The 24,501-nt window shown below is 42.7% G+C and overlaps 1 protein-coding gene across 5 annotated transcripts; it reads right to left on the reverse strand.

Moving 5' to 3' along the window:
* Window positions 1–2,420: 2,420 nt before the first annotated feature.
* Window positions 2,421–23,115, reverse strand: LOC117141700 (zinc finger protein 768). 5 transcript variants are annotated; one of them, XM_033305309.1, is made up of 6 exons: window positions 21,684–23,115; window positions 6,099–6,986; window positions 5,274–6,033; window positions 4,489–4,686; window positions 4,037–4,440; window positions 2,421–3,753 (listed from the first exon to the last, which is right to left on the reverse strand). In XM_033305309.1, exons 2-6 carry the CDS (start codon window positions 6,561–6,563, stop codon window positions 3,181–3,183), a joined length of 2,400 nt encoding a protein of 799 aa, XP_033161200.1. In that variant the 5' UTR covers window positions 6,564–6,986; window positions 21,684–23,115; the 3' UTR covers window positions 2,421–3,180. The 5 variants fall into 5 exon arrangements, with proteins under 5 accessions (XP_033161200.1, XP_033161202.1, XP_033161201.1 ...); XM_033305311.1 differs by having other exon boundaries at window positions 4,040–4,428; window positions 21,684–23,114; XM_033305310.1 differs by having other exon boundaries at window positions 4,037–4,428; window positions 21,684–23,114.
* Window positions 23,116–24,501: the final 1,386 nt, after the last annotated feature.

Here is a 24,501-nt window from a genome sequence, read left to right on the forward strand (position 1 = left end):
CTTCTAAGCGCAAAATTCCACTGAAGCAGCTGGTGTACTCCATTGTGCAGCTTTCTTATAACTCATGTTTGCTATTCAGTTTGGTTAGCAACTATCAAATCAAATAAACAATACTCAAACAAACTAGTAATGAAAACAAAATTCAAAGTATATGAAATAATAGGTAATTGGAAAACTATAAGTGTTTGCAGAACATGGTAGGACAATTTGTAGCTCCCGCTATGTTCTGCAAATGATTTTGGAGCATTTAAAATTTTGTTCTTAGTCTCTGTCTTTATGCTAGATTTTGTTGCGCCTAAATTTATGATTTTTTTTTGATTAGGAGTATGCTTTAAATTTTGTGTTAATGCCTAAAATGTACAAAAGTTTTACGTTTAGGTTTGTTTTTAATTTGCATTTATCACAGCGACATTCAGTCTAAATTTTGCTTTTATTGGAATTATAGCATAATTTGCCATAATTTTCTTTGATATAAACGTTCTCGTAAACATTTTCATTTGTTTTTTTTTAACTAAAACTAAACATAATTTTGATTTAAAGCCAAAAGGTTCATGTGTGTTTTCGTCGTATGTTATTATCGATTTACATTTTCGATTTTTTAAAGCCGAAAGGATTAATAAAATTTTGTCTAAAAGGCCTAAAGGTTTGCTAGAGCTTAATGATAAACTTTGTGTTTTTATAGCAAATCATGCTGATCAGATCGATCTGATCATGTCCCTTTTGTCTAATTCCAATAAAAGCCACCATATTGGGTACCATATCAATTTTTGGATGTTGGTTGCCTGTGACGGAGCATGCAATATTTTTGGATTATTCGTCGTGATCCGCTCTCAATTTCGATTTAGATGTGCAATTTTAATGTGCCTAAAAGTGATTTTAAAATTTTGACTAAATTTACCGTAACCGTAGGCGTAATTTAATATTTTACAATGTCAAACAATTCATTCAAACTTTTAATAAAACTTTTGCTTGTAGAGTTACATTTAATTTTTGCCAAAACATTCTATGTACAATTTTGAATAAACCATTGTTGCCGAAACTTTTGCAGCGACACTCGTATCACAAAAACCAGACGCTCTCCCAAGCCGAAAATTCGTAGTGTTGTATAATGCCAGAATTGTCTGAGTTGCCCCGTTTAGAGAGGGAATCATAAGAAACAGACTTTGGTAAGGATAAAATCAAAGGGTACTTGAAAACATAATGCAACAGAAAATCTGATAAATCATATAATTGTTTTATTGAAAAAATTTAAATAAAATATCCAAACATAATTCATAAACTTTAAATTTAAAACAGTGAAAACAAATCGTATTCGGAGCACTTACTTTGATTGCATTAGAAACTTAATAGACTAATTATTAAATTTATGAAATAATGAGTAGATACTTGATAAGGTGAAACGACTAACTGAATATAATTTCTTATCTTCCACGGTGTTTTCTACATATACATCAAATATGCATACTTTCACATAAAATATGTATATGTGTTTTAGGAAACATATTCTAAAATATCAATAACAGTTATAAATGCTTTGACGGTACATTGGAAAATTTGTTAAGAAACTAAATTTGTCGATTATATCCACACAGTTGGCAGGGGAAGAACTTAGATGGTGGGGATCGGGTGGTCTTCATTACGGTAGATTATACTGAGTATAAATTGGAGGATGGGTACGCGATTATCGATAATCTTTTGACTATTGTTTATGCTTGTGTATGGCACCTGAAGAGTCACATTCGAAATTCGAATTTGCCTGCTTGGTAAACAAGATGTTCCAGCTGATTTCTTTTGTCTGCCTTGTGTGTGCAAAAGTGTGGACATATTTGGGTTAAACGTATGCGTGCCTAATAACTAAATAAAAACTCAACATAAATTACACATTATTAGTTGGGGAAGACAACAAATGAATCCTAGGTCAATGTACTTAAGGTTTCATAACTTATCCTTGATTTATCGTATCATTAAATTGCATTCCAGTATTCATTTATACACTTTAAAAATCACATATCAATTGAAATGAAAAAGAAACTTCCAATAAGAGTTTGGTGGTGGCCCCGTGGCCAATCCCCTTGGCTGAGCCAAGCGTATCGATCAAGCATGCTCATTAAACAAAAACTCCAATACATCAACATATCTAAAGTACAGAACTCAAATTTTGATGCTGCTTCGAAAATCAAATTACTCAGCGCCAACGTCTGCGTTCCCCATCCTATTCTCTGCCCTCAATCCTTCTGCCCCTTCTGCCCCTTCTGCCTTCGCCCCAAATAGCTGCCCTATCTATCACGTCGCATGTTCATACTCATTGTATCGGAGCTATCCTAGTGTTACGCCTAAGTCGTATATCCTCGATTAATGGTATCCAAAATTAAGGGTTACGAAATTCGCCTGTACTAAAGTGTCCGTGTGTTTGGTGTGTATAAATATTTGATGTATTTTTAGTCTTAAAAGTTGTTGGGGTGCTAAAACAAATAGAAATCGTATAACGTTGTGTTTTGGCTCTCGTTTCTCCTTCATTCTGCTCATTACTTCTCTTGCACATTGACCATTCGCATTTTATGTTCATGGTTTATATCAAAGAAGTTTAGAGTCCTTTTCAAAAAGACTAGTACTCGTCCTGTTTGCGTTCTGTTCAGCTCCTCTCGGTTCGTTCGTTTGCCATTACCAAACTGTGTTTTGTGATTTTAAGATTAGTTTTAAAAACTAGGAGAATTTGTTTTGCGTCTAATACTAAAGAACTAATCGAACCTATGAAGTATGGTGAATAGTTTGTGTCTATTAACTTTGAATTCCTGCCTCCGGCTCCTGTCTCTCCTACTGATGACATCATAGAGATCCGAATATCGAGTGTATGTGTGGATGAATGGGAATCGCGTGTGATAGAGTTGGCGGCGGAGGCGCTGCCCCGTTAGCCACGCCCGGATGACCTGGATGACCCGGGTGACCCGGATGGACCGTATGGGAGGCCGGTGGCGGCGGCAGCGTGATCGAGAGCGTCACAGTCTGTGGCGCCGCAACTGGTGAGGCGTGGGCGGATGAGGGCGTGACCGCGGTGACAGCGGCGGCCGCTGATGCAATGTGATGCGCGGACGACGTGGGCGGAGGTGGCGGCGGATGGTGTTGCTGCTGCGGCGCCGATGGCTGCTGTTGTTGTGCCCCAGTTGCTGCAGTGGTGGGATGTCACTGGGCTACCACAGAGGCAGAAGCATTCTGCTGAACCACCACGCCGGATGCCACGGAGTTGGCCACCGTTACGGTTACGGGCGGAGTGGGTCCTCCGTTTGCGTGGGCCACGCTGGGCTGTTGGGCCTGCTGCTGCTGTGCCTGAAAGGGATGCTGGAAGGGTGGTCCGTAGCACTGCGGAAAATAGAGCTCGTTCTTTACTACGGACTGCTGGACAACAGCGGCTGCCGCAGCGTTGGACGCTATACTGCGCACCGGAAGGATGTTGGCCTTGTTGTCCACTGTCGAGGGATTGTTGTTGTTGAGGAACTGTTGGGCCGCCAGGCTCTTGGCGTCGTTCATCAGGTGATTGGCCACCTGGGCGACAGCGTTGTTATTCTGCTGCTGTTGCTGCTGCTGCTGCTGCTGCTGTTGCTGCTGCTGTTGCTGCTGTTGGTGCTGCTGCTGTTGCTGTCGCCGCACCTTAGTGGTGTTGGGGTTCATGTGGTTGTCGATGTGCTTGGTAACCTCATTCTCCGTAGCAAAGCGCCGACGACAGTTGGGCATGGGACAACAGAATGGACGATCACCCTGCGTGGTGAAAACAAATTGATAGATTAGAGCTCAGACCAGGGTAGATAATTCAGGAACGATTTCTCAATTTCATGATAAGATCAATAAGAGCACTGTGAAATTTCAGTACGATCTCAGAAGTGGCTAGCTAATAAATGTAATATATAAAATAATCTGCAAGTAAGACTAGACTTTCTAGCAAAGGTTACCGAGGCCCACTGCTTTGACATTAGAACTTGAGTTCTCCATTGAAATTGATTTTGAGAAATAGAGCCCAAGCGGGCTGAGGCCAGGCTACAACTACCTGGTGGGTGCGCGTGTGCTGGTCCAGGATGGCCTTCTGACGGAAGTCCTTGCCGCACTGACCACACTTGTACGGCTTCTCGCCGGTGTGGATACGCAAGTGCTGATTGAGGATGGTCCGCTGGCGGAAGAAGCGCGGACAGTACATGCAGCCGAAGGGCTTCTCGTTGGTGTGAATGCGCAGGTGCTGCGTCAGATGCGACTGCTGCCGGAAGCGCTTCCCGCACTCCGGGCAGGGGTACGGCCGCGACTCGATGTGGATGCAGCCGTGTTGCAGCAGCGTCGTCTTCTGCTTAAACTCCTTGTCGCAGATGGGGCACCGCACGTAGAGCGGCATGTTTGCCGGTCTCACGCCGATATGCTGCAGCACCTCGGGCAGTATCTTTTGGCCTGTACGAGGATCTGATTAGAAGGTAGCCGCCTCCAAACACGCCTCACAGTAGTACTCACCCTTGCCGTCCTTGAAGTAGGAGGGGTAGTGCATGCCACCGCTGCCATCCGGCGTTCCCTGGGAGTCCTCGTCGTGGTAGCCGCCGCCCGTGCCGGCGATATCGCCCTTAGTGTCGTTGTCCTCGCCAGGGAAGGGTACGTCCGAGGGCCACAGGGTCGGGTGCGGCCCGTTCTTGAAAATAAGGTGTGGCGAGACGTCTGTTGAGGGGACGTGTTGATCCGCAATGTCACATGGAAGTAATCAAGCGAAAGAGGCTACTGTTAGCAGCGCTTAAACTTGGCGCGCAGCCGAGATACAAATTTTCGAAAAAACTGCCTAGCTTTCAACTTAATAACCGAATTTTTTGGCTGCCGATTGGCTGAGGCGATGGAAAAGTTGCATCCTGGCTCTCCTTACTTATATGATATTATTAAGCAAGTTGCCCAACATAGGGTTTGCTTTCCGTCTTTGCGCTCAGCCAGTCGGCGAGCCAAATAGGTATTTCAATAGGGACAATTTCGATATTCGACCAAAAGTTCGCTCCATTGCAGAGAGAACAGAATTTTGCAGGGAAATCGGTTGCCAAAGGGATGAGATAAGCCAAGCTTGTGGACCAGCTGGCTAACCGGGGTCTGATCTAGCACTACTCCTATCTGATAAACTATTCGAATCTGTATCTGCATCTGCATCGGTATGTAAGTTATCTGTATCTGTCGCTCGCCTTGGTGGGTGCGCACATGCTGATTGAGGATGGCTTTCTGGCGAAAGTGCTTGCCGCACTCGGGGCAGGCGAAGGGCTTCTCACCCGAATGGATGCGTATGTGCTGGTTGAGAATGGCGCGCTGCCGAAAGCTGCGCGAGCAGTATGGGCAGGTGAAGGGCTTTTCGTTGGCGTGGATGCGCAGATGCTGCGTAAGGTGCGACTGCTGGCGAAAGCGCTTGCCGCACTCGGAGCACGGGAAGGGCCGTGCGTCCGTGTGGATGCGGTCGTGCTGCAGCAACGTGCTCTTCTGCTTGAAGTCCTTGCCGCAGGTGAGGCACTTGAAGAGCCGCAGGTCGCTGTGTGGCTTGTTCTTGTGCGGGCGTCCTGGTCCGTTGCCCGTCCTGCCGCCGCTCGTCACGCCCACCGATCCCACTCCCACACTCGCTCCCGTCGCACCGCCTACTCCTCCGCTCCCGTTGGCTCCCGCACCGCCTTCATTGGCATTGGTGTTCGCTGGTCCGGCGTTCTGCTGACCGTTCTGCTGCGCCGGCAGCATTTCGGGAAGCGCGTAGGCTTCTCCGCCTCCGGCCCCGCCGCCTCCGCCAGACTGTTCCATTGGCAAGACGCCCTTGTTAAGATAATGAAGCGGTGGGAAGCCAGGCGGTGCCAGCATCCCCCCTTGCGGTGCCGCGTGGCGGGGGGCATAATAGTCCGGTGTTTGAAAACTGTTGCCGGGGTCACTTTGCGGTCCGCCGTTCTGCTGGACATGCGGGTTGCCCGACTCGCCCGCGTTGGAGCCCGAGTGCTGGGGGTCATTGCTGCTTTGGTTTTGATTGGGAGCGGTGTTCTGCTGGTTGGCGAGCTGTAAGAAGTTGAAAAGACTTAGTCGGAGCGTTGCTCAAAACTGCAACTCGAAGAACAGCTCACCTGGTGGTTCATGGGGTCCTCGTCGCCTGCCCCGTTTGCCCTCTGCTGCTGCTGGACCGAAGGGTACGGACTCGAGGAGGGCGACACCTGCTGCTGGCGGCCATCGCCGCTGCCGTTGTCGCGGGCCTCCTGTCCGCCTCCCGGCGGACTTTGTGGCTGTCCCGCTGCCGCTGCCACAGCTGCCGCCTGGGCCGCCGCTTGCGCCGCGTTCTGCTGCTGCTGCTGTTGCTGCTGCTGGGCGGTTAGGTGCTGCTGGGCCTGTTGCTGGATGTTGGGGTACATCTCGCTGCCCCACTGGGCGGGACTGGCACCTATGGCACCGGGGTTCCGCTCAGCGTCCTGCGAGTCCTTGTAGAGCACGTATGGCTGGCCCGTGTCCTGGGTGATGCAGTACATTATCTGGCGCGGCACCTTCAGTCCGGCTGCTATGCAAGCCGCAAAGGAAGCCGAAAAGTTGATGGCCATTGCTGCTGGTTCCCTGTTCAGTTGGTAAGTGGTCGAGGAAGGGCTTCTGCTCTCTCGGGCTTTTATTTGTTGTGACCTTTGACTCTTATGACGTTTTAAGCAATTGCAAAGTGTCCTTTTATTGGCTTTTGATGCACATTATTAAGGGGCTTCTTGGCTCTCTTGGCTGTGCTGGGCTTATCGCCACTGTGGTCTCTGCTGGTTATTTGTTTCTTTTCATGTTGATTAAATTTTAAATTCCTTTCTTCTTAAGTGTTTCATTTATTTATTTACGTTTATAAACTTCTTTGTCTAGTTGGCTCTTTCGCCCACCGAAAGCCGATACGTTTGCTTTTTCCTTTAAATAAAATGTCACCCTCTCCTTGGTTGGCTTAAAATTGGTTTCAAATATGCTTTAATTGATGCGATTTTCCTTTGGTTCAACTGAAAGATAAGAGGTAATTATTCAAGGATGTATCGAGTTGGCTGGTTCAATGGTTCAACAATCCCCATTAAAGGCCAATAGAAGACCCAACTACTCGTAGGTTGCTATGCAAAACACATCCATCCAAATCCCAACTTCACTTCAAGCCCACAAAAAGTGAAAAGGCCGACGACATTAGCAAAAATGTCTGGCAAATTAAAAACAATGAAGATCATCAACGGCTGATTGGGAGGAGTGGCGCATAAATGGACACCGCATGAGAGCCAGGCGAGCTCCTCCCGCCATTAAAATTCCCCCAGTACCGCCTGGCGACCCACAAAGCGACTGTCCACATGTTTCCTTCTTTGTTGTCTTGCCTCGCCGGTCTGTCTTGACTCTCTTGTCTCCTTGGCCCTCCTGCCTTTCGTTTTTGGTTTCGGTTCGGTTTTATCTTTGTGCCGCGTTATTTTTGTTGTTTAACGACGATGACGACGACGTGCCAACTTTTTAATGCGGGATCAAGGTCTTGTAGAGCGTGCGCACAACACAGGCACTTCGCAGACGCGGGTAGGGCACAGGCATACACGTATACCCCCATGGCCCGGATGGTGCCTGTTCGCTGATCCACATCCACCATGCCCCATTTGGGACATTCCATATGAATGTTTGAATGTTTTATAGCCAAAAAAAATTGTTTCTTTTATATTAGGGCGCTAGAGGAAATCCAGAACCAACAGGCGACTAACATGGGTAAAACAAAAATCAAGCTAAAAAGTTCGATCTTATGCATTGTTAGAGAAAGGCTTAAAAACTTAATCATTGATTTGAAAAATTTTCTACGCAAGTAATTTTATTAAAATCTGCATGAAACTTTCTTTCTACAATATTAAAATTTTTCTATATATTACATATATTCTATGGGAATAATCGAACAACAATAAAGGTAGTTAAAAACGCAATAACTTTTTTAATTGCACAGATTTCGATCTTCATTCGGACGGAGAACTAAAGGCTATTTAAAAACATTGATGCTTATATGACATGTTATATTAACAGCAAGTTAAATCTTTAGTTAAACCCATTACTCGCATAGCAAAAGGGTATACTAGATTCGTTCAAAAAGGATGTAACAGGTAGAAGGAAGCGTTTTCGACCATATACAATATACAGCTGTGTTCATAAAAATAGCAGTGTTTGGCACCTGCGAGTTTATAATACAAAATTCCTATGATCTACAGTTTAATGGGCACATTTTTTTATAATATCATTAGGTATTTAATTTCAAATAATTCAACAAATGCTTCAGATTTATTTCTTCAATAGTTTCGAAAATATTGATTAAAACAACATAATAGGCAGAAATTCTGGTGTTCACTGAAATAGCAGTGCTATGAAAAAATAGTAACAAAATTCCACTTGACTTAGAACTAACCTAGTTTTTCTTTTTAATGTGTTAATTACGGTCTAATACTTGATTGGATAGCCTTTGCTAAGCAGCACAGCTGGCGGCATGGAGTCCACCGGGTCCTGGCAACGTTTGGGGGGAATTTCTGCCAAGCATCCTGCACATCTTACCAAAGCTGAGCCTTAGACGTCGGGGAGTTCTTCGACACTTATTGTTTAATGTCCCCCCCACAGGTTTTCAATCGGGCTTAAATCGGAAGATGGTGCTGGCCACGGCATTACATCTATTCTATTTTGGGTGAACCAATTCTTATCCGATGTGCTTCTGCGTTTTGGATCGTTATTGTATAGTTTCGCAACAATTTATGTAATCAATTAATTCTCTACCGTTAAGTTTAGTCATCAAATTTAATGATTGTCCGCGAAGGACAGTTTTAAATTAATATATCCAAAAAAAAAAAAAAAAATATTTTAATGTCCATTTTAAGGGCATATTTAATTCAGAATATGACAGCAAGACATCACTAAGTATATTTGCATATGCGTATTGGTCTATAATACCATAAATCATATGTGATGGACTCATACCATTGTAAAAAAAACAAGCCCATACCAGGATTTTAGGTTCACCATGATTGAAAGTATTCAGTGGGTGTTTTGGGTTGTACTCCGTGTTTGGAGGTCATCAGATATACTGTAGTGGACCAGTTCCACCAAATAGCACTATTTTTGACCCATCAATCCAAAAGATATTATGCCATTTGGAGACTGGCCAGATTAGGTAGGTTTTAGCGAAGCTTAACCTTATTATGCATTGAGCCTAGGGACTAACTTTTTTTAAAATTTATTGCCGTTTTCAATATACGAATTAACTTAACTAAACTCACTTTTTAGAAAATATTCATAATTTTATTGAACATATATATATTGTATATATATATTGAGAGATCTCAGGAACTATAAAAGCTGGTTGAAATTAAGCATAATGATTCTGGAGACATAGACGCAGGCAAGTTTGTTGACCCATGTTTCCACGCCATTCTAATGCCCACAATGCGTTTTCTTGTTTTTTTACCGGCACTTCTAGTCAGGCCCACACTTTTGACCAATTTTTTCATTTCTTCTCATTTCATTTCCCAAAATCTATCGATATGCCAGAAAAATTATTCGATTTCCAGCTGAGTAACGATTATTTGATAATAGGGGAACTCGACTAGAGCATTCTCTCTTGCTTTGAATATTTTATTTTGCGTATTTACTTTTCCGAAAGACAATTTAAAGCTGCTGAAGAAAGCAATGCGTCGATTGAACACGCACCTCTTAACCCAACTCCATGTGGAGCAGTCCCAACCAGGAATCGGAAACCGACCATCGGAAATCGGCTATCGAGTGGAGGCGACGCAGACAGAACCATGCTACCTTGAACTCGCGATGAACGTACATACGTACTCAGGGACCAAAAGGCAGTCGGACTGGGTTCTCCAGCGATTGCACTTCGCGTCAAATGCATGCGATGCACAAGTATGTGCATACATATTCGCCATCTCCGCCGCGCGCTGCTATTTGTGCGTTGTTGCGCTCCATTGGCAGAGCAACAGCATCTGCAATTTATGCGTTCGTTGTCGTCCCAGGTCGCCTTTCATTTCGATTCCGCGTCACACTATCTGTAAGCTCGCACTGTTTGTTTTGTTGGCGGAATTCCCTTTCCCCCACATCCCACTTCTCCTGCCTTGCAAGCGGTTCTCTACTGATAAAAAAGGTCTAGAAGATAGCGCTGCTGTTTCTGGATCTGTAATTTATCAAGGACTTTTGGCTGAATATGTAAGTCACATGGATTCAGCTCAAAGAAGGAAATTTGAGAGTTGGATGTACGCAGTTAAGCTAAAGTCTATCCAGCAATATCACAGAAGTTCGAGGAAAATGGAAAATCTAAGGAATAATTGTTTTTATAATCTATATAAAAGTATTGATTTATTAAGTACAGAATTCGTAAATCAAACTTATCTTCTGATAAAAGGAAATGGGTTTTAAGGTCAGGGTTTCAGGTGCAACTTGAAGCTAATATTTGTAGTGATGTTGTAATTATATTACAACTTGAGTCGCTTATTCTAATGAATGTTAATGTTTTTATCTAATACCTTTATCAATATGAATAGCGCGTACTGCTCAATTGATTAATGAAGTTCAGGCGCAAGTTTGTATAGATCAACATATATGTCACGTTCGACATGTCACGCACCGACACTGCGTGATGAACTAAGGCATTGTATCTTAGTTTTACACGTTAAGCATACAGCGTACAATAAATAAATAAAAATGTTACATATAGTATATATACATATAGTAATAGAATAGAGCCAATAACACCCCTTTTTGAAGAGTTGATGACAAATTCCTAGAAATTGTGGCATGATAGTATGATATCTCGCATTGAAATTACTACTACTGATGCTGACCTTTTTGTTCGTGTAACTCTTAAATTTTGAATAACTTTTTTTTAATTATGTGATCTAAAAAAAAAGTTTTGACTTACACAACCCGAATTTCCACGTGCAAAACATTTTAAATATATTTGTTTACAGTATTGTGATTATAATTAGCTTTTCAGAATCAATCCAAATACTTCTCCACCTCCAATTCAAGTCCTTACATATTCGTTGTAGATGTATTTCAACTTGCTTAACCAAATAAATCTAGTTTGATTTGTGCATCTTTGTAGGAGGAAAGTTCGAGGAATTGAAGATCGACGCTAAGTACTTGTGTACTCCATTTTTCGACCACTTATCGCCAGCGAAATTTCTGGCTCAGGCTACGCTGCAAGTGAAAGTTGTCAACGAGCCCGTCTCCAGCTGCAGCAGCTGCCCCACCCACAAGTCGTGGCCCGCTTAAGGGGGAGAATGATATTTCAGTTTCTATTTATATTTGAATGGCGTCCAACAGCGAGGCAGCCAATGGCGCCGCAGCTGATTGCCAATGGAGAAGCTAGCAGAGTTGCACTCGTGTCTCCGTCATGTGCATTGGCATTGCACTATTGTGCAGTGTGAATATCCGTTTGCTGCAGCGTGTTTCTTGAGCTTAGGCCGTCAGGTGTGAAGAAGGTGGAGTTTGCCCGCAATTGCCCGCCCAGCTTTGCTCCCATTACTCGCTGAGACTGCATCGCGTTTGGCTTGGCTTCACACTTATTATACGCATATGCCTACTATACTACGCCAATTAGACTGGCCCTTTTGAACAGTTGAAAATGCTGTAAAACAACTGAATTTTTGCTCTTATATTCGAGTTTTTCGACTACCAGATACCCTTTACTTCGATGGTGGGAGTGCAAGAATAGAAGTTTTCAAGTTCAAATAACTTTTTAAATTTAATCGTCTTTTGGCATATCTATAACAACGCAAATGAAAATGCAAAAATAAGGCTTTAATTAAATAGATACAATTAAATAGAAATATACACGATGTAACGTAACAACATTACACTTTAAAGTTAGAAAGAATGCTTTAGTACTTCCCTCTGCAATCGTGTTTTTATCATTAATTAGAACTGGAATTATTTGTGAAGTGAAAAGCTTTAAACTTTATAGATTAGATTTACCTTCCAAATTTTTAAAATGTTTTGTTTCTAATTTTTCTTTACGGTGTGAAAATCTATATTCGCTTTAAAATTTAAGTTAATTAAAGCACCGCTTCAGTGGTTTCCAAAAGGCGTGTGCGTATGTACATATATATTTACAATAGGAAACCTTTGTTCCAAATCCCGAAATTGAAACTACTTCAAGGTTAAGGCAATGAACAGAATTAAGCAGAGTACACAAATTGTCAAAAGTTTAACGCTTGTTGCTGCACCAACAGCCACACAAAATGAGCGGCAAAGCATTTTGGCGTAATTTGTGCAGCTATCTAATTCAATGTACAAAAGCTCCGCCAGCGATACCTCCACACACACAGAAATGACGAAGAGAGAGATCCACATCGGCGATGGGTGGGTGCGGGAGAGAGAGTGCGGGGGAGAGAGTGCACAGCGAATTGAGAGCGGGAGCACGTAACTACAGCGACAGGTATACAGATGTGAGAGTAAATAAAGGCAAAAAGAAAAATAAGGCAAAAAGTGACTCACGAAAACAGCAGAATGGGCATTTTTGTCTATTTTTTGTTTTGGAGAGCGTTGTGCGAAAAACTTAGCAGCTTTAGGTTATCTGCGTAGCTTGTTTTTTTTTTTTTTGCACACCAAAATAATTGAACATAGCAGTTCAGATAAGCGCTCCAAATGCTATGGGAGTTCTCCAATGCGGATTAATATCCCGTGATAACTTCCAGCCCTGAAAAGGGTACGTGGAGATCCGCAATGCAATACCTCGACTGTCCACATACTCATGCATTTAATTGGCGCCCAACAGACCAGCTCTGTTGTGTGACAACCGACATTCAACCGGCAACGAAATCATCGCAGATCTGAGTTTCACAGCACGCCACACATGCATTAGGAGTTGGAGATGTACACATCTGTTAGATACACAAGCCGAAAAACGAAAAGACTACAAAAAAACTACAACCAAGACAGACACACACGAACATACAATTAAGTGATTTTGCTTGTTTTATTGCTAAACATTTTGTGGATTTTAGTTTTTGTGCGAAAACCGTTTTTGCTTATAATTCATCATATTCTTTTATGGCCCGACATTCGCACACACTGGCGGAAACACACACACAAATGTGCTACTCTTTTGGCCCGCCCCCAATACCCCCACCGACACTGCTCACACACTGGCGCAACCCAGGCACCAAAAATATAAATGAATTCAGCCCCAGGGAGAATTTCGCAAAAAATCGGAGAGCAAAAAAGCAAATAAAAATTGCAAATGATTTGTGGCAATTTTTGTTGTTGCTCTTGCCTTTAGTTTTGCGCTTCTGCTTTGGGCTTCTCTGCTCATTAGTGCCGTTTTGTGTTTGGTGTGTGCCCCTTCCGCGCCCCTTCATTCCTACCCCCGGCGAATTTCCTCTGCATTCGTCAACATGATTTACGCGCAAACATTTTTAGTTGTGTATCTTTAAACTTTTAGTAAGTTTTCATTCAATTTTCGCAAGCTCTGCTTTTTTGCTTTCTTCTCTAGGTGCATCCCCCATTCGGTAGAATCTTAATTGGTTCGGCTACCGAAATCGGGGCTTGAAACTGCTTGTTCCATCTGGACAATCATAATTACTTGGCGTCTCCAATATTAACAATTTAATAGCGCGGGCCAGAATCTTCGGAGTTACGTCGCCTCCCACATGAAAACTAACATGACTATTCCAGTTCCGCTCACTGCATCTAAACTCGTGCCCATGGCTAAGAACACCCAAAATCATCCAGTTTCTCTGGGGGTTTGACATACTGTGACGGTGAGTGCATACATATGTGACCCAACGACTGTATTAGTATGTATACAGGGTATAAAGACACTAACCTCAAAATGCTGATTGCGGCAGGCAATGGCACGACTTGTCGAAGCTCGGAACGAGGGAGCCGGAGGAAGTAGGGGCGAAAAATTGCAAATTGCAACGGGCCGCGAACACAGGCGCAGGTCGCAGCGCACACAGACGCACGTGCTCACACAGACACCCCCGAAACGAGCCGAAATTCGCATAGATACCTCTACCAGTGCAGCAGCGTGGCAGATACACACAGATACGCAGCTGCAGTTGCAGTTCCAGTTGCAATGTTGCAAATAGCAAACTGCAGACGATCGCGAAATTGATTGCGAATCTGCTCAGTGGCTTTTGTTGCAATTCCAAAGGGCCTGTACACTTCTTATTTGGCGGTTCTTCATCACACTTCTGTTTGCGCGTTGGACCCCAGTCTTCTGCTTCCTCTTTTCATTTCCCCCTCTGAGGGCGACGTTGCGTATACGCAGTGTTGTACTGCACGTAAATTAAGCGATGTTTATTCAACACTTGCCCTCCTGGCGATTGTTTTCTGTGCACTTTTGCGTTTTATTTCGGTTTATGTCGCTGGCCGACGACATTTTTAGTTATTTTTGATGGCTGCTTCACAAGTTCTCGACGGGAGCGCTCTCCGCACATGTACGTACTCTGTGTACAGCTTTTTTATTAGATGTCGGCACGAAAAATCGAACAAAATGCCAAAAAATAACAAACCGAACGCGAAGCCAACGCGACTCTGAGTCCGAACCCGAAACGAGACTCAACGCGACTCAACGCGACTCAACTTGACTCGCCTCTCAGCGATGCCTCGTCGTCTGAACGACTTCTCGTCTGCTGGCGTTGTGTGTCGGTGTCTTGCCTCTTACTCTTTCTCTTTCACTGTCTCTGTGCCTGTTCATGTGCCTGTTTGGGTGTGCGGGAGCATAGCGCGTATTTAGAATGGGAGTCGCCAACCGTGAGAGGACAGGGGCCCCATCTCGGAGAGCCTCTCTAAGCTTTTTTAGCCAAAACATTTGCAAATTTTTTCAACTTTTTGCCGGCGAGTGAGCCTGCGTGAGTGTGGGTTCAGCGTGTCTTACACAACCGCCTTGGTGTTAGTGCAGTCTCTCGAAAAGCTCGCTCTTTAGCTCTATTGTCATTTTCCAAGAGTTGGAGCAGCGAAGCCGCAGTCGCAGCCGGCGTTGCAGTCCTTCTCTGCCGCCATAATTTCTAATAATCTCGAACTTGATGCACTTTTTTTTTTCTGTATTAGCAAAACATAATGTCCCAAAACATCGTGTGGTGCCCAATTATATAGATGAAAATGTATGTACATATACCATATGTATGTATTTAACACATCTTTATCAAACGAAAAATTTTGAACTTCAGGCTTAGAACAACATTTATTTATTTTATTTTAAGGTGGAGCTGCAATTAAGGAAAGTGTTACACCTTATGAACAAATCAACTCAGGATCCGCTTCGCTTCCTAAACTTGAAATGTGCTTGGACTTGATGTACGTATGTATATACATATATTTATGTACATATTAATAATGTACATATATACTATGCATGGAAACTTTAATAATTTTAGTTCCCACTATAGATTCTTGAGCCCACAAATTAAATATAGTTATACTGTTTACAAAATTCACCTTTACGAAAATGTACCTATAAAATATACATATTACTCCACCCTAGAATCGTCCTGATTTACCACGTCACTGAGGACTGCAGTCTACGCAGTAAAGAATATCAGAATATGGCGAATATCATATATATAGAACGAGATAGCAAAAAATAAACAAAAAATAAAAATTGCATACCGAGTCTCAAAAAACCTATATAGTTCAAATGAAAAAGCATACAAATTGGAAAAGTATAAACTAAGATTAAGGCTGATAAATTCCCATAGTCAGATTTTGATGGAATTTCCTGTAAAATGTGTGGCTTGGAAAAGTCGCTCCAGCTTGTAGTTAGCTTGTCATCCTAATTTCGATACAAAAATATCCAATTTTCGTTTTAACATTAAAAGATTAAAATATTAGTCGTGCTTATACTAATAGATTTTTTCCTATAAAGAAAAAGCCAGTTGATATATCATTAGCATATAATATCCGGACATAGTTGGAGGTAACTTACATAAACTAGAAAAAATATCAGCAATTACATACGTATCTTTAGGATTACGCCTTAAGAAATTTATTTTAACCTAATCGACCTGATGATGCCCTCGCAAAACCGAACCAACCTTAGGACCTGCTGACCAACTCTGGCAATTCAAATATGGAACTTAACCTGCGATTCTCCAGATTCAGATTGCAGGCACATATCGTTCCAGAAATTGCAATACTCATTGGATTTCGCAGCTTTCCGGGTTAAAAGCGGCTTCCCAGCGACTGCGACTGACAGGTGTGGCGTTGCGGGGAGGGGAGCGAAGCAGGGGCGTGTTCACATAAAAAGTAAAGTATTGTATGATGTGTATGCATTATTGTATAAATAAACAGCGCTCTTTTTGTTTTCTCTATAAACAACAGAAACAAATCGAGCAGATATACTAGCACCCCTTCCCGCGATACATTTATAAGTACATACGTATTCGGTGCTGACATCGTGTATTTTGTATTTTTCGCTGGTTATTTACTTTCGATTGCGTTTTGCTCTATTTTAAGGTTTTTGCATCGCTGCAGAAATCGAAAAACACGAAATATTACAAGTTATTTTTTATGCTGCTCGAAAAAATGCATTCAAAATGTCATTACGAAAGAGAACGAAAAATGCCCAAAGCCCAAGATGGCAACTTTCCTTGAGATGGCCAAGAATAAACGACAGATACAATTGTATCTCTCAGATGCGCTTTTCTTGCTCTTTTCTCTCTGTTTGTGCATCTGGTGTGCGGTGTGTAGTTTAAATTTAGCAGTTTTTATTGCATTGTTGCCAAGATTCCTGCTACCCTTCATCTCTTCGTTTGCCAATGCATTCAGCTGTTTTGCTTTGCGAATCTTTTCGCCGTGCCTTTTGGTTCAGTAACCTATCGATTTGATTTTGTTTACCTTTCCTTGATAAACAGAAGCGGCGAAAAGAGCGAGGCGGGATTCGCAGCCATGTTGAAGTAAATCAAATTGAGTCCGTAAAAGGACTAGAGGGAAGGAGAACCCACAGTTCTGTCATTATTGATTTTAATGTCATTTTTAATCATTAGTTATAAGGCACTCAAGGGCAAGTATAGCTTTTGCCTTAATTATGTAAGGCAGCTAAAAAGTTCCTATTATATGTGCAGGCATAAAAAATGAAAATCATGATAAGAACCTATGTATATTTATGTTGAAGAATTCATACACGGATTCATACATAATTATTTTAAGTTGCTTACTTTGCAATTGAGTTACCACTATAGTTTATCACAGCTTGGCTTTGGTTACGTATTTCAATAAAATGAATTTGTCTTTATGCACCCTCTCATTTATTTGCCATGAGGTCCGGATTGGTTCATAGTTCTCCATGGGTGCTTTCCCTCCCACTGCCACTGTGCCTCACGCCGCTTTGGACCCAAAGCAACATGTCAAACGAGTCTAATGCAATTACCTTAAATGACTGCAAAAATGCAATTTAGCGAAATATGTTTAAATCTAGGGAAGCAGCGAACGGCCAACAGCTTAGGTGCCGCAAGTAGTCAAGAAAAGGGCCGACTCAACAGCCGCAAGTACAGTTGGCAGGTGCCACTAAATGCAGCCCGCGCCATTCCACTCCGCCCAGGCTACTTTGTTGCAAGTTGGTCCGCTAATCAGTCCATGCGTAAAGTGTGAAAATCCGCACGCACCCAACAAAGCCTCTCAACGCACAAAACAGTAGCTACTAGCTACCCTTTAGTCCCCAGTCCCTCCTCTACAGACCGACTCATGGGTCTTACCGTTTAATGGCTTTTTTGTAAGTAAGAGGATTAGTTGAGACCGGGGGTCGCACACTTTTTTGCCGACCCCCGGTGTCTAGTTTCACCGGAATCTCAAAATATTAATGCACCTTTCTTCCCAGTGTTTCAGACATTTCCATGAACTCTGCTTCCCCTCCACTGCCACTTCTACTCCCAAAGCGGAAACAAACACTTTCAGATGTTGTGCCAAAACATCGTTGAGGACAAATAAGTTTTGACATAGTTCTCTCCGCTCTAGTGGCTGTATAAAGTGAAGCTGGGCAAACGGGGCGTATGCGCATTTTGACGTCTGGCAACTTTTGAGGGCCGTTTCGGGGAGTGTGTCAAATTCAAAGTCTAGGCATGTTGAGTATTTGTTTGAGCCTGCCATATTTGCATATATGTACATATATTCTTGTTTTATGTATTTATCCTGCCATCTTGCCCATCTTAATAAACTTTATCGCATTTTCTGCCTCGTTAGATTTCCTTAAAAGTGAAAACTGCGGGATACGAGGTTGAGTCTTCCCTTCGTTGAATTTTCCCCTGCTCCGAGAAACAAGTTTTTACGAGCGGGAAAGTTTTTTCAGACAGAAACCAGACAAAAGATAGTTTAAATGGAAAATATGCATGCCACATCGAGACATCGCAAGTGGCTATGATAAAATTGTGCCACATTCTGGTCTCAAGTACATCAATTAGCTGATCTGAATTACAGCCAAATTTGCGGTCCCATCGAAGACCGCAATGCAACCCACTTCCGACCGTAAATCAAATTGAACGGGCTGCAAACAAAGTCTCCCCTGCATTTAAATGCAGTTGCATGTTTCAAATGTTATAGCTGCAAGTTAACGTTGGAGTTGGTTACAGTCTGGCTGCATTGTCCTCGGAGCAATGCCGCATGCCCCGAGCTCTTTTGCACTGTTTCCATTTTTACGTAGACGGGAAGAAAAACAGAGTTCCTGTGCGAGCAGGAGGGGGTGCAAGGTTGGAATCAGTATGAATGTGCAATTGCTAAATGCAAGTTTTTAAAGGATAAGCATACATGAAGAGAATGGCATTTCATTATTGAAAGAACTCTCTTGCATAACACGGCATTTATACTCATATTTGCATTTAACTCGCTAATACTAAGATGCTAATGCTAATACTAAGAGTGTGGTGGCTTCGACCTGATACTAGTTGCTTAAAGGCCTCATCTATTCTCTTCGCTTTTAAGCCATTGCAACCATCCGAACTCCAAAACCTGCACCACCGAACCTCCGTACGCTGGCGAAATGTTTATTGCATGGCAACTAACGACAACAACGCCGTGTGAATAATGGCAGCACCCATCCCACCACCCCCACTTCCGTTTTTGCCCACCCTGCCAGGAAACGCCAGTTCCAATCCCAATCCCAGCCCCATTCTCGTCTCCGTCCCCTGCCACCCGTTCAGAGAAAGACGACCGGGCGATCTCAGTACGGGCGTATGAAAATATTACGCATACGCCCCGTGCTGCCTCGCGATAGGCTGTTGACATGCATTGGCCAACCCTCGACCCCGCCATATTTTGTGTCGTTTATTTTAAATAAAATAAGGCAAACAAGAAATAAGTTTTTCCATCTTCTGTTGTTTAACCTGTGAGTGTGCTCTCCGGCGTGGGCGTGGTTGGAGGTGGTAGGAGAGAGTGAAGGGTTTCTCTGCCTCTGGTTTTTATCAACGCGGAGCCTCTTTATAAATCCTTCTCGGTAAATACGGACTCAGTCAATCAACTGAACCCCTACTCCTTTTAGCCCCCAGCATGTGAGGAGCTCCTTAAATACTCCAAAAGCTTTTTGGAAACCAAACTTCCGGCCCAGTTGCTCTAAGTGAATGCACATGCATACATTCATCTTTTCATCCAGCCATCCATGCATCTAAGTATCTTTGTAACTAAGCACCCACTCTGCCACCCAGCCAAGGCCGGCGAAAGCCCTCCATCCCAATTAGGTGGAGAGGAGGCACCGGACTCTCATCTGCTGTCCTCCCCCCTCTTGGAATTTGGCACCAATATAGCCGTTCTAGTTGCTGCCTTTCACGACTTTCGCTTGCGTGGCAGCTGAGGCTGATTCGCGTGGATGTGGATGTGGATGTGTCAAGCGGAATGTTTGTTTTGAATATTCATGGGAGCGCTCTTGAACAAGTTGAGGGGATAATTAGAGCTGGCTGAAACGGAGCGAACGTTTTTACCGATGCACGTGAAGGACTCACGTGAGACAGGATTATACACAAGTATTTGAATCAGGTCCAACCAAGAGGCGACTCGTGATCACCTTGGCTTAGACGGCAGAAGAAACCTTCGGCAGTGCAAAAGAACACCGCCGACTTACAATTAATTCTGATGTTATAAACAAAAACCGCCCCCGCCCCCCTTAATGACATGTCACGTTTGCTCTAGACTCTGGAAACTACATTCAATGACATGGCAAAAAACGCGCAGAGACAGAAAAATATACGCAGCAGCTGCAATAAAATTAAGTGAAATGGCATGGAAAAGAATGCAACCGAAAAATGCAATTTGCGCTCGGTTCAGCGGGTTTGGTGGGTGGTGGGTGGTGGGTTGCTTGGCTGGGTCGCTTCGTTTGTGGTCTTCTGGGCGGCTCCACTGTTGCCAACTGCAAGCGCAGCACCAGTGTGCAACAGCAAAAAAAGAAGCTCGCGAATGTAAATTAAACTTGTCATTAATGACATGGGCCACACGTACGCAGCTGTATGTACAGCAGCAAATGGAGAAGCACAGGGATAGAGAGCGGAAATATAATTGCGCTCTTTTGGGCGACGCATCGTCAGCTTCAGCACATTAAAAAGTGCAGCTACTTGCCGGTGGGGAAAGGGAGGGGCGTACATGGGGGCGGGGGGATGGCGAATGGCAGACGCAGACACTCACCGTCCCTTTTGCACATCCTCGTGCGGAAGGACTCTCGGCAACTGACCGTTCGGCCGGGCAACCCCTTTCGGGGCGCCCCATCAGCACCCCAGCCCCACCCCCGTTACACACACTGCCCACGCCTCTGCCGCCGACTCTGCCGCGGTCGCTGCGAATGCTGCTTGCCTGCTATTTTCAGTTAAAAATGTGTGGAGTCAACTGTACTTCAACGGCCACATGCACACACATACGACCGTTTTTGTACACGAATTTTATTTCAATTCATTTAAAATACGTGTAATGGTTGCTTTTTTGCTGCTGCTGCTGCGGTCGCCCATCCTTTCGACCTTTGTATTTCGATTGCCGATGGACCACCCAACACCAACCAACCCACCCCCCCGCAGCTTTTAATGGACTGGGGGGTGGGCGGAAATGGAGCTGTATTTCGGTCTCGTGGTCCTCGGATGCCCGTCGCGCATTTTTTCAATAATTAATTTTTTGCGCGTAAGTGAAATTTGCATGTAGATGAGCACGCAAAGCTGTACATAGACTTCATATAGATAGGTATGTACATATGTATACATACGTTTGTACTGGACACCTAGACAAATGCGCATGTGGGGTTTGTCCCAGAGGACCTCTTATATTAATTATTGCGTTTTGAGTTATAGCTCGAATATTTTCTTAACGTATATCTTGAACTATCGCTGATGTAACTTGCACAAACAACATATTGTTAGATTCGCAGTAAAATAGCTTAAGGAAATCATTTTAGCTTTAAAAGAGGCTCTACTTCATCCGTTTTACTCTTCTTTAATACCAATCCAGAATATATTAATGCGACCAACTTAAGAATTAATGCGACAAACTTAAGAAAAATAAATATGTACAAAAAATAGTAAGATTACTATGACAGAGGCGTTTTGAATATATAAAATCCGTAAATTCCAAAACATAGACTTTCCAATACTGGAAAAATCTAAATCTCTATCAACTCAAGTTTATATGGGCATGTGGTATTTCGTTAAATTGCCTAACCCAATTCTGGCTGCAGTTTGCAGTTATAATGTTATTCCGATTAATTTTTGGGGAAATTTACAAAATGTACTCACCAAATTGACAGGCAAAGATGATTTCGATTCCCTTCGAAGGTTTTCTTTTGCTACGATGCCTATGGGATGGGTGTGTGGGGTTTGTTGGCTTTTACCAGAAATACTCCTCCTCTATACTGTTAAGATCGTCAAAACTTGTGTTTTATTGTTATAGTAATATAATTTGATGTTTAGCCTAGATCGTTCCTCCTATCTGAATGGAATTTTATTTGGTTTTTGTTTATCTTTTTCTCACTACTAGTGTTAGATTAATTTCTTGTAAGTACGAAATGCTTTCGAAAACGGATTTTACATGCCTTTATATCATACTTGGCTTTTGCCACGATATGAACAATTTTAGATAATTTGTATATGGATATATATTGATATTGTATAGAGATGTTCTTCGATCCGATTTATGTATCTTCTCCTCGGTACGACGTGAGCTCCTAGCACTGACGCGTTCCACACACACATACACAAATTTACACTTGTGATTGCGCAACTTTGGCACAAAACTGTTTCTACAGTTTGCTGCTCTCCACTTGCGAAATGGTTTTCGCCGCTTTCTTCGTTATTTCGATTGCTTCACCTCTCAAAGTTTATAAAGTGTTATTCAGCTCGATTTATTCAAGACTTTTTCAGAACATTTTCTCGACCGCTTTTTTGACGAACGCAAAATTTAAGGACTAAGGCGAATATGTAAATAAGCTAACGCAAGAGTTCAATTTGTTTAACGACAAATGTTTTTGGCTTTTTATTAATTACCGTTATGTTTTAGTTGCTGTTTAGCTTTTTCCCGTTAAAAAACACACAAAATAAATTTAACAAATTTTGGCTATTTCCGTTTTTGTATTATTTTTCTCTTTTGTTGGCTTTTGGTATTGAATTTCAGTTGTCACTTTTGCTGTTGCATTTTCTTTTGCTGTTTTCTGTTTCGTTGCTCTATTTTCTATTTGTTATTCTGTTATCGGATTTAGTTATCGGTTATATCTCTTGAATTCTGCTATTGTGTTGGCTTGGAGGCGGTTTTAAGGCTATTTCTGGTTGTGATTCTGATTCTGATTCTGATTCTGTTTCGATTGGTTTTGTGTTGGCTTCGGTTGCTATTTTCGTTTGTTTCGGCTGCTTGTTCTCCTGCTGTTGCTGTTGCTGTTTCTTGTTGGGTTTTTTGGCTATTTCGTGTGTCTATTTTCGTTTGTTTGCTTTGATTTGTTTGCCTGGTTAGTTGGCTGTTTCCTTTTGGTTGTGTTATTCGTTATTTGTTGCGCTTTGATTATTTTTCGGTTTATTTCGTTCAATTAGGCTCTTTATTATGGTTACAGTTTTCGATATTATTAACTTTGCTCGTATTATGTGTTCTATTTATTTTCTTGATTTTGAAGTTGTTATCGGTTGGTTGGTTGTTGCAGTGGTTGTAATTGTTGTTGCTGTTGTTGTTGTTGCGGTGTTTGTAGTTGTTGTATTCCAAATTTTGTTGTGAATTTTGTTTGTTAAATTTTGAGAAACTAACTAAAAATCACTTTTTGTTTTTTCATACAACTGAAAGATAACTTTATTTTGTTGTACTATTTTCTTTTGTTGTTGTTGCTATAATTTATGTCGTAGAATTGATGACGTAAATTATATTCAAATCATTTAGTTATTTTTTAATAAGAATGTTTGAAATAAAAAGTTAACTGATGGTAAATAATTTGTTATCGTTGTCGCTTTTTATTTTATTACATTTATATTATAGTATGCTCTGATCTTCGTTCCGTTCGTTTTGTATTATACTGACATTATTATAGTGGTTATATTATTATTTGTTAAACAAAACAATATTTCAGTAAGTATCAACAACGTTTTAACGTAATGTTTAAAAATGTTCCAAACAGTCAAAAAGCACCTGCAAATAGAAAGTACGTTCGATTAGTGACCATGTTGGTAGGCGCTACCAGCAGTTTTTGGATGCCATCGACTCTTATCTTTGAAAGTGGTATCCGGAAACTGACAGCGGCTAAAAACTGCAAATATAGTAAACTATTTTGCAGTGCAGCCAAAGAAAACTAAGTTAATCGTGCCAGCAGGTTCTTGGCTCTGAGTTGCTTCCTCTGGATGTTGCCCAAACACAATCAACACATGGCACAGATAAAAACAAATCTATTGGCACGCACAAACACCCACGCACAAACACCCCCACCCATCTAGTGCTCCCCTATTTCTAACTCTAGGCACCAGTGTTTTGTATGGGGGCACCACGCATTGTCTAAACATCGGAGAGGAGCTCAAAGAGAGCCGCGCGGAGAGAACCGGAGAGAGGGCGCAAGGACAACGCCGGAAAGCTGAAAATACGGGAAAACTAAGCGAACAACAAAATTTTCAAGTTCAAAACGCCGCCAGACGATGAAATCGGGTGCGGAAAACAAAGCAAACTCCATCAAACTAAGCAAAACAGGCAACTGCGATACGATCTTATGCAGACAACAACACAGCCGAGAAAGCTGCGGCAACGCCAGGTACACAGGCCAGTTAAATAAAAGTTAGGCGACTGCACTGTGTGCGGGGCAGATTAATGGGTAGCGATACAGCCCACACGAGTACACAGAGTTCGCTTTTTGCCATGAAGCACTGCGGGTAAGTGGTTCGACCGCCGGCACCGCCAATTCCACCCGCCCAGCACTGAAACACAAAGTTCCGAATAGTTGGACAGGAATTGGTGAACCGCATCGGGGAGAGACAATATCCGCAGATGCGTCAGATAGCGAGTGTGTGGAAGGGTGTTGCAGTGCATTTGGCAGATTACTGCAACTTTCTAGGAGCAAACACAATGGTTAGAGCAGCAACTCCAACTGACAAT

This window comes from Drosophila mauritiana, chromosome 3L (genome assembly GCF_004382145.1).
Source record: "Drosophila mauritiana strain mau12 chromosome 3L, ASM438214v1, whole genome shotgun sequence".
NCBI classification, from domain to species: domain Eukaryota; kingdom Metazoa; phylum Arthropoda; class Insecta; order Diptera; family Drosophilidae; genus Drosophila; species Drosophila mauritiana.

What these genes read in the sequence shown, in the direction of transcription:
- LOC117141700 (XM_033305307.1), bottom strand. Translation starts at nt 6,563, where the DNA reads ATGGCCATCAACTTTTCGGCTTCCTTTGCGGCTTGCATAGCAGCCGGA. An exon ending in AGGACCCCATGAACCACCAG is followed by an intron (nt 6,034 to 6,098) that starts GTGAGCTGTTCT and finishes AACTTCTTACAG; the next exon opens with CTCGCCAACCAGCAGAACAC. An exon ending in GCATGTGCGCACCCACCAAG is followed by an intron (nt 4,687 to 5,189) that starts GCGAGCGACAGA and finishes TCCCCTCAACAG; the next exon opens with ACGTCTCGCCACACCTTATT.